Below are 10,530 nucleotides of genomic sequence, written 5' to 3'. Positions count from 1 at the left end.
ACAATATTATTAGGATTGACTATTAAAAATTCAAAAGCGACTTTTTCTTGTGTTCGTGAATGAGATATTCCCATTAAGATATATCCCATATAAGCATTTTGATGCACTTTTCAACAATAGGTCTATATTTTAATTATCCGAATTGGAGGGTCCAATTTTTTGAGACTTGTCACAATGAATAAGAAACCAAACAAGTAAGTGTTTTATTGAATTATTATATTGTTTTTTTTGGGTAGTAGTACTTCTAACACCGAATAACCTAATAATAATTTTCATTATACAAACTTTGTAGTTTATCGGAAGTTTGGCTAAATCCGATATCCTACCAGTGTCAAACAAATTACGGTTATTATTTTCTTTCTTTCTTTCTTTCTTATTATACAATTATTATATAATCAAGATAAAACTGCTAGAATTGAGGGAATGGTGACTTGCTCGTAAAAAAAAGAGATTACCCATGAACGAGAAGATGATAAGCAGTCAAAAAAGTGATTAAATAAAAAGGTACTTTTTTTTTAAAAACAAATTAATTTTTTTAATAATTTTTATTGACTATTATCTTTTAAATCAAAAAATTATATACAATTTTATATAATTAACTAATATGAATATATACAACAAAAAAAATATAAAATCTATTCTTCTTTGTTAAAACGAATCATGAGGAGGAAAGGATAACTTTAAATGTAAATAAAAAGACTTAATATAAAAAAAAAATTTTTTAAACTTATATTCAAAAAAGTTAGAGTTGACATTTCGTGTCTAATCCTGTATTGTATAGGATTGGATGCTGATTATTGGGATGAAAGACCATTTTTGAGGCATATTTAGGGTGTAGAAACGAGAAAATATTTTTAATAATTATATAAGTATTACTCACAAATATTCAAAAATAAATATAATGGATAATAAATGATGTTCCAAATATGTAATGCCATCTAGAAAATAAATATTCAATTAATAAAAATGAATAGCTATATTTTATGCAATGACATTAAAAGTGTACAACAATGAAAAACAGCTGGGGGTCACCATTTTTTTCTATGCATATCATTATTAAAAAATTTTAAACGAGATGCCAATTATATTTCAATGTCTGACGGCAAACTTTATTAAAGAATTGCCCGATCATCGAGGTAATAAGGAAGCAAGTTATCAATTTAGTAGTAGTTTTTTTAACATGGGAATAATTACTATATGGACTACCAAAATGGCGGGTCCCGTTGATTGTGAATGCATCGTTAGGTATTATTATATGTCAACGATTCCATGATCGAAAAATAAATACACTACGTTAAAATGTAATATATAATAATAATTCTTGAATGTTCCCTTTTAAAATATAATTTTATATGCTAAAAGATTATAGTTCTTAAATGTATGTTCTTAGAGTGTTGCACAATTTGTGAAAGATAAGTTATTTCTTTTATAATAATGTTTAAAAATAACCTGCACAGACCTGTTTTAGTTCGCCAGTCCAAAGTCTTTAAATGTTCCCGTTCTAAATCGCTAAAATGAAAATCGCTAAAAAGGATGGGAATCTCGCGTATATCTCCTAAAAAACTTTTTAAAATAAATTTGAAAAATTAATATTAAGATGGTAAGGGAGTAAAAAACACTTGTATTTAAATTACGTTTTTTTTTTTGGAAAATATCTAAAAAATGAGAGAAATATCATTCAATATTCCCAAAATATTGTTCCCAATTCTGGGATCAAAAATGATATTTTCTTCATTTTTAGCAATTGTTTTTGTTAAAATAAAACTTAATTTAAAAGTGTTTAATTTCCTGGTATCCATTAATATTATTTTCAATATTACTTTTAAAATTTTCTAGGAGACATGAGCGAGATTCCCAATTTTCTAGCAATTTTTATTTTAACGATTTAGCACCTATTCCTACTTTTAATATACAAATATAAAAAAGTATTTTGCATTTTTACTACGATTTTACGATTTTCAGAATGAATACAAATATAAATCTACATTTATTTTATTTGAATATTAAATTTGTGACTCGAGTTAGCGAAAAAATTAATATTTTATCTATTAAACCCTAATTTTATTTTTAAAATGAGCATACACGAAAGTGAAACCGATACAAATTTTTTCGAAGATAAGAAAGATTTAATAATTGAAGAAAAAGAGTTTTTATATTGAGCTATCATGGTTATAAATTATTTGATTAGGCGACAACGTCACCATTCTCTAAATATAAATTTGACACTTTTGGATGGAATTTATTATTACTAAATATCATCAAAAATCAGTAATATAAGTGCAAAATTTATAAATAAAACAGAAATAATGAATCGAAAGATCTCAACCAGTAGCGTCACTAATGGGAGAGGGGTGCATAGGGACTTAAGTCCTCTGGGAAATTTGAAGGCCTCGAGAATCTTGGAAATTTTCAAGATATACCTATAAAAAAGGGTTATTTTGAAAATGAACTTTCAAAAATAGGAAAATATTCAGATATATTTTTAAGAAAAATAAATTGAGATTGTAAAGGGTAGTGATAGTGACGCCATTTTGTCTAACAGCTATTGATAATGAAGATGAATAAGCGGCTTGGTATATGTATGTAATAATGAATATAAGATGGCCTATTTGATAACTATCTTAAACTGCCAAATTAAAAACGCCATCCTATATAAAGGATTTTTTTTAAATAAAATAATTACTATTGAAAATCTTCTAACCGCTTTTTTTTAAATCCTAAATACTAAAATAAATATTTTTGATGATTTTTCTTATAGGAATAATATTTTTATTAAATTTAATACTGCATTGCCCTCAAGGGCTGGTGTTGAACGATTATTTAGTCATAGCTTTTGCTTTATGATCATCGGTCTAGACTTGGGAATGAATGATAGTGTAAAGATATTATTATTGAAATGCAAAAAAAAGTTTATGTATTTGATTAGTCATTTTATTTATTTGTGGAAATGGATATAAGTAAAAAATATTTTAAAAAAATTTAAAGTAGCGTTAAAGGTAGCTAATAGCCCGCTACTTTATTAAAATAAATAGCGGTAACGATAGTGCGCTACTGTTAAAGTTATTTATTGACAATACTGACTGATATATATATATCAGGTTATATATAAATAACTTAAATCTCAATATATAGTAGGAGATATTAGGAAAAAGTGTATAAAATATTACAATCAAATTTAATTTGGGGTAGCCCAACCATTAATTCATTAAATTACTAAATTTTACTTGTTTTTAGCCAGATAATGAGCTCTGATTTGTTCTATATTGTGATACAATAATGATTAATATATTATATTAAAATATATAGTGCATTTCATTTATTGGTAAATCGAACTTACCCCAATACCTAAACCCGCAACTTAAACAAATAATTAATATAGTCAAAAATAATATAATTACCTTTTATTGAAACCCATATCAATTTTTTGTTAATAAAAAATATTTCTGACCCACCCTCCCCCACCAGCTTAATTAAAGGATAATAATTATTACAGACAAAATATATTTTACAAACCTTTTATTTGATACCAATATCAAATTTTTATATTTTACCCCCTCACTCTATACTTCAACCAAGTCCCACCCATTAAGAGCACGATGAATACTAATATTTTAGTTGAAAGATATTTAAATAGCTTTTATTTGATATCCATATCGATACTTTGTTCTGAATTATAAATATTCCTGACCTCCCAAGACCTAAACCCGCCCAATTAAAGTCATGATTATTATTAGAATCAAAAGATATATTATTTCCATTTTATTTAATACCTATATAAAAAATTATTTTACTGCCCCCCCCCCTCACCCAACCCCCTTAGATCAAAATTAAGAGTAAAAATTTTATTTAGCTTTTATCAGATGCCCATATCTATATCATGTTGATAAAAATATTTATGAGAAACCCCCCCCCCTCCACCTCTCGTTCAAAGGACTACTTTTGTCCTTTAATAGGGAGATGATGACATTTATTTAATTGATATATCTTTTAATTAACTATCTATTTATTCCTTTTAGACATTTTTTTTTTATAAAGCTAAGAAAAGATAACTTAAAATATAATTAAATTAAATTAAAATGAATAAAACCAAACTAGTCTAAAACTCGTTTTAAAATATAATTATTCCAAACTAGTCATGGTTTAGTGCTAACTTTATTTTTTTCAAATCCATATACTATTAGTTTCCATCATGCAGTCACAGAATATGTTTAAAGTTTTTGTTGCACATGTTCCTTGGACTATTAGCAAAAGTATTTAACAGCCATTTTTATACCTTTAAAAAAATATATATATCTAGAAGAACTGAAAGAGTATTTTTCAAAATTTGGTGATATTGTTTATAGCCAAGTCTTATTTGTAATTAATATAATTTATCTTTAATATAATGTAATCCTTAGAACAAAACTACTGGGAAGAGTAAAAATTTTGGCTTTATAAGGTTTGCCGATTCAAATGGTTATAATAATGCCATAAGTTCAGAGCATATTTTGGAAAATCAAAAGGTTTTTATTTTTTTAAAAAATATTTAATAAACATTTAAATATATAGCTAAATGTATATCCAGCTCATCATGATGCATCAAATACAATATCAAGATTAAATCAATCTCCCATACGTGCAAAGCAATTTTTTGATATTGATATAAAAAATATCATGAAATAAAATGCCTCTTAGAAAATATTGTTGAGATTATCACTTAATCATGATAAATTTGATATATATTTTTTTAAAATTATCAATTATATTAAAAGCTACTGGAGTAGGATATTGGTTTCAGCATAACTTAGAAGAAGGTGGTGGGGGTATTTTTGTAATTTTAGAGATTAATATATAAACAATTTAAAAATAATTTTGTAAACCAAGTTTTAATCAAATTATCCAAAAAATGAATTTATAGAAATGAATTGCAAAAAAAAACAAAACAATGGTAATAATATCAAAACTATTTTGGTAAGATAATATATTAGTAATTTTTCTATAATTTTCAAATATTCCAATATAATGTTTTGAAATTTATGCATTTTATATGTAAATAAAATAAATTATAATAATATTTTACTAGAGAAAAATTTTACAATATTAAATGAGATTATAGTTAATTATTTAAATTACAATAATGATAATTATTGGATATTCCTTTCCAAAATTTTAACACAATTTTATTTTTATTTTTACTTAATATTTGAATTTTCTTTTAACTTAAATAAAAATTTTATAACTTTATAATAAATTAAGTTCATTTTTCTTAAGTTTAAAAATGAATATTATTTTTGATTAAATACTTCATTTTTATAGTTTTACGGCAAATATCATTCTAATTTAACTTAAAATATAATTTTTTTTTCACTTTGTATTAGGATTTTGCTGAAAATTCTTCATGATTATTACTAAAAACTGATCCAATTCTGATCTGATATTTATATTGATTTTTATTTATCAGAGTTGTCTTTCATATTTTTTGAAAAATATCTGTACCTAAATATTATTGTAGAGGTATCTGTATCTGTTTTTTGATACTTTTTCAGATACATTTTGTACTTTTTTTTAATGTTTATTAAAAAATAAAAATATTTTGAATGCAAAATTCATTTTATCTCATATGAGCATATAACTTAAATAAATATATATCAAAAATTCTATAGACTAATATAATAAAAACATATAAGATATAAAAATTTATATATAAATATTCATTATCATTTTTTTTCCCCATTTAAACCTATAGAAATAGATATGAGTTCAAGATAGTGAAGGATATTTTTATCATGTAAAGGAATGTATAAATCCTTGCTTCCCATTGATTATTAAAAAAATACCATTGATGCTCAAAATTATTTTAAGCAAATAAATTTTTTTTAAAATAATTTTATAGATAATTCTCTCACTTTTAATGAATAAATAATATGTTAAAATTTATAATGCTCATTTTAAGTGAGAATTTGCTCAAAAGATTGATAAAAATATGGAATTTGACATTTTTTTAAAAAATGGTGTTTGAATTGAATGAGAACAAATTATAAAAATGTTTGATTATTTGTGCTCAATAAGAGTTTCTGTTCGAGAACAATGACGAATCTTGTTCATAAGTATGATAAAAATTGTGTTTATATCTATATACGTTTTAGACGATGTTTCTATATAAAGATCCATTTAAAAGGTATTTAACAACTCTGTTCAACTATTCTTGGATCAATATCAAAAAGAATATCGATATTTTTAATTTTTATAATAAAAAAAACCAACTAACTTTCATGAATGACTAAGTAATTTTTTCATTCTCCAAAAAGTCAATAATCTTATTTAAAATATTTGTAATATTTATGAAGTGAATATATTATTGTATCCAATTTTTAAAAAAGGATAAAAATATTATTACCTAAACCTCGAAATTTCGCCAAAAAAGTAAAAAAAATCTTTCTCCAATCTGTGGACAAAGGAATGACATATAATAATAACTCTGTTCATAATAATGCACTTGAAAGCGTCGTTGAATGCAAATCTGCTGGATTCGCCATTTTGGTAGCACATAGTAATTATTCTCGTGTTGAAAACTACTATTAAATTGATAACTCGCTTCCATATTATTCGATGATCAGGCAATTCTTTTAATAAAGTTTGCGTCAGACATGCAAATAATTTGGCCCTCTCGTTCATATCCCGATTATGGGGTAATAAAAATGGCGTCCCCAGCTGTTTTTTCTTGATGTACACTGTTAATGAATGTATCGTCAGTCTAGGTATTATTATACGTCATTGGGCTAAGTATAAATCGTATTTTGTATACTTTCGCCACCCAATTCACGTCAGCTTATGAAAGCAGGGCTACACATAAAAATAATGAGGCGGTCTCTCAGCTGTTCTAACTTCATTGTTACTTTAGCTCTCTTTTATTAATTTGATTTTAAATGTATTTTATAAACTTTAATAAAATAAAGGTTGTTTTCACCCCGCCAACTCGATCGCCCATTTTTTTCAACCTACCACCCCTCACTTGCCCGAGGAATGCGCGAACGGGTGGGTTAACTGGCCACATTGTTGTTGGTTCGAATCCTTCTCGGTACAAATTAAAAAAATGGTGTTTATTGCATTTTTAATAATGATTGAGCTCACTGTTCAAAAAATCACATCAATTACAGCTGGGTAGGATTTGTGAATATTCTATCTCCTATTTTATTTTATTTACTTTTGTTTTGTTTTTTCTTTTGTATGCAGGAAGTCGCTATTCTTATTTATCTAACCCCATAATCTTTTCCCCCCTTTTTTTATATTTAATTTTAATAAATTATTTGTTTTTTTATCCTATAATTCACACTCTTTCATCTCAAAAATATTTTTTTTAAGGAGAATATTATTTAAAGTGTTATTCCCTCTTAAAAAAAAGAAAATTTAAATTAAAAAAGAATTATTATTATGAATAAGAATTTAGAATTATTACTTCTTTTTGGAATCCTTGCATTAGCGAATATCGGGATAGATGTCACGAAAGATTAAAAAAAATCAAATACTTTTGTTTTTTATTTAGCATCAATTTTATCCGGTCCGTTAAAATACTTGAATTATTCGACCCAGCGAAACCGGGTTTTTAATATCTTGATATATATATATTGTCGAATCGGATATACCAGAAATATAAAATCGTATAGGTTTCTCGGTTGTGTTCTAATTCTTAATTTTATTTTTTTAAACTATTTTCAATAGTCATTTTGAAAATTTATAGGAATGATTTTTTTAAAATTGAAATAAATTATATAAACAAGTAATAACATGAGATCCGTATTTTGATTCAGTTTACATGTATAGAAAGAAAGAAAGAAAGAAGGAAAGAAAGAAAGAAGGAAAGAAAAAAAGAAAGATTTTTAAATTTTGGACAATTTATAAAAAAAGAAGATTATTTGAGACATTCAACATAATATTCTATCTGCACTTATGAGGGTGTTTTTTTTAAAAAAATTAAATTTAATAAGGTTCATCTAAGGTAATATTTTACTTCACACATTTAAAGAAAACTTATAATAAAAGATTTATTTAGACAAATGTTGAGGTATCTAAATTATATTTAAAGGGGATGGGGTAAAATGGTTAAGCACCAGGGTAAAGTGGTTAGAACAAAATTGAACATAACTTTATTCTTTTATTTGACATCTAAGTATTACATGTGAACTAATATCAATACAATAATGGAATTTAAATTATTTTTAAAAATATTGGCACATTTAAAATTTGCCCTTTTTTTTATATAAGCACATCGTACATTTCAATTTTTATATCCCCTTTTGTTTTCTATTCCAAATAACACACAAACAATTTTTTTAACAATGTTACTTTTTGCTCAAAAATATTTTTATCTTCAATCAAAACACATTATAACAGCTTTTACTTTAAGGTTGATATAAATATATTCTGCAAATCGTTATCGCGTGACTTCTAGTTAATCTACATACTTTCCGATAGATTTATGTTTTATAGCCTAGCTTTAAAGGAACATGATACTTTAAAACATGAGTATATTAAATAACATTTGCTAAAGAGTAAAACAAACTAGAGAGCGATTTTATAATTTTTTGGAGCTAAAAAAAAACTGGTTTTTGGCCAAATACGTCAAACCACGAAGACGTAAGATAAACATGGATAACAAATTAGATATATAAACATCTTGACACCCTTCATTTTCTTAAGCGTCGTTAACGTTGACCACCCATACCGTTTTACCCCTGTTAATTTTAGAAAATAGAAGAAATTTTAAAAATTCAAAAATACATTCAATTAATTCAATTTAAAGAATAAAATAATCAAATACGATTACCAAATCCCAAAATTAATTTCTTATATTTAATTTTAATAATATAATAATATTATTATTATTCTATAAATATTCTAATGATATTTTTAACATACTTTTGAATGTTAATAGTAGAGGAGAATCAGAGCTATAATGTAGGTGGAGTAAAAAGTCGATGTCTATATCTTTTTCATGCTGATTTATTTCTATAAATACTGTCTACCGTACCCTTAATTTAGAAAGAGGAGCTCCACATTCAAAAGATATTACCGAAAAACTATTTTTTAGCCTCTTTCACCAGCCTTTATATTTAGTAATATTTGTTTTGAAGCAAATTGTTGGATAAATTTTTCAATGTATAAGCTACCAAATAAACTCAGTCCGAGGTTTCTAGCTGATCTAAAAAAAAATTGCTAGATCTTAGACTTACTACCCCTTAGGGCTAAACTGCGAAGGTTAAAATGGGAATTTTGTGAAGCAGGAATTATCTAGAATAAAGCTTCAATATTTTTAAGTATTACTCTGACCTGTAGAATTTACTAACTAAACTTTAATTAATATGACCATTCTAGAGATGAAAAAACCATTTAAGTTTAGATTATATTATTCCTAATGATACCCAAAACGCGAATTTATGTCTGGGAACAGCTGTTGAATTTCAACTCAATATAATATCTAATCATGATGGTAGCCACTTTTACCATGGGGGTGGGGTGGAGGTTATGGTAAAATATTATAATTAAATATTATATGATGTTTAGTAAATTTTCATTGTTAATGTTTCATTTAATTTGTTAAAAATATTTAGATGGTATAGGTTTAAAATAAATAAATAAATAATTTTTTAAGAGAGGGATATAATTTTAAGATAGTGATATGGTGGTGGTCCAGTAACAAAAGCGGCAAGATTTGATACGATTCGCTAAATATTCTGAAGGAATAGAGATTTGTGCCATGTTATCTATTTTAATATGTATGTATAAATATATTGTTGAAAGATTAATTTTTATTTTTATACAAAATAAATTTATAATTTGTTTTAATTATAACAATAAAAAGAATATTATTTCTGTGTTTCGTGGAAATTAAATTTTTATATTTGCCAACTCACCCCATGATTTTGTTAAAATACATTCTAAATAATCCCCACAAATATAAATGGTAGAAAGCGCCGATTTATTTATCATTTAGTTTTAAATGACGAAGCTAAAATTTTATTGCAAAAAAGCGAGACGCCTGCCATAAAACCTCGGTGAACCCTAATTGTCCGCTAGTTTCGCCATTATTATAGAGGAAACAAGGCCATTTCCGGGCAGACGTTTCGAAGAGGTTTAAAATATATTTCCAAAACAAAGGACAATAATTTGTCAAATTAATTTTTTAAAATATGATTTTTAAACTAAAAGGTATCACATACGCCATTTATTCGTCAATAAATATTTTAAAAAAGCTGTCTGGGAAATAATGGCCTAACTCAACAAAAACGATTTCACAACTATTTACACTTTTTGTTTATACAAAAACGACATGATTATTAAAAGGGCATATTTATCATTTAAAGAAATACGGGAATGTTACAATTTGAGCTTTCAAGATTAGTACGTAAATTTTATTCTTTTTAAAGAAATCTTTTACTACTATTCATATTAGTATAAATTATAATAATAACTCTTATAACTTGCACATATTTTCTCTCTTGTCTATCCAATATTAGTTTTAAATATAAAAATATATATTTAATTTATATAATG

The 10,530-nt window shown here is 25.2% G+C and overlaps 1 protein-coding gene across 1 annotated transcript; it reads left to right on the top strand.

Moving 5' to 3' along the window:
- The first annotated feature begins 4,186 nt into the window (after nucleotides 1-4,186).
- LOC135930063 (SRA stem-loop-interacting RNA-binding protein, mitochondrial-like) lies at nucleotides 4,187-4,920 on the top strand. The gene is made up of 4 exons (XM_065466845.1): nucleotides 4,187-4,250; nucleotides 4,298-4,356; nucleotides 4,398-4,502; nucleotides 4,549-4,920. The coding sequence occupies exons 1-4, from the start codon at nucleotides 4,190-4,192 to the stop codon at nucleotides 4,660-4,662; spliced, it is 339 nt and encodes a 112-aa protein (XP_065322917.1). The 5' UTR covers nucleotides 4,187-4,189; the 3' UTR covers nucleotides 4,663-4,920.
- The last annotated feature ends 5,610 nt before the right edge of the window (nucleotides 4,921-10,530 follow it).

Source organism: Gordionus sp. m RMFG-2023, chromosome 5 (genome assembly GCF_954871325.1).
Source record: "Gordionus sp. m RMFG-2023 chromosome 5, tfGorSpeb1-WG-v2, whole genome shotgun sequence".
Classification (NCBI taxonomy): Eukaryota; Metazoa; Nematomorpha; class Gordioida; order Chordodea; family Parachordodidae; genus Gordionus; species Gordionus sp. m RMFG-2023.
The sequence above is the reverse complement of the archived record's forward strand: the minus strand, read 5'-3'. Positions and strand labels throughout refer to the sequence as shown.

Coding starts and splice junctions, on each gene's coding strand:
- LOC135930063 (XM_065466845.1), top strand. CDS start 4,190: ATGCAGTCACAGAATATGTTTAAAGTTTTTGTTGCACATGTTCCTTGG. Junction 4,251..4,297: donor TCCTTGGACTATTAGCAAAA/GTATTTAACAGC, acceptor ATATATATCTAG/AAGAACTGAAAGAGTATTTT. Junction 4,503..4,548: donor ATATTTTGGAAAATCAAAAG/GTTTTTATTTTT, acceptor TTAAATATATAG/CTAAATGTATATCCAGCTCA.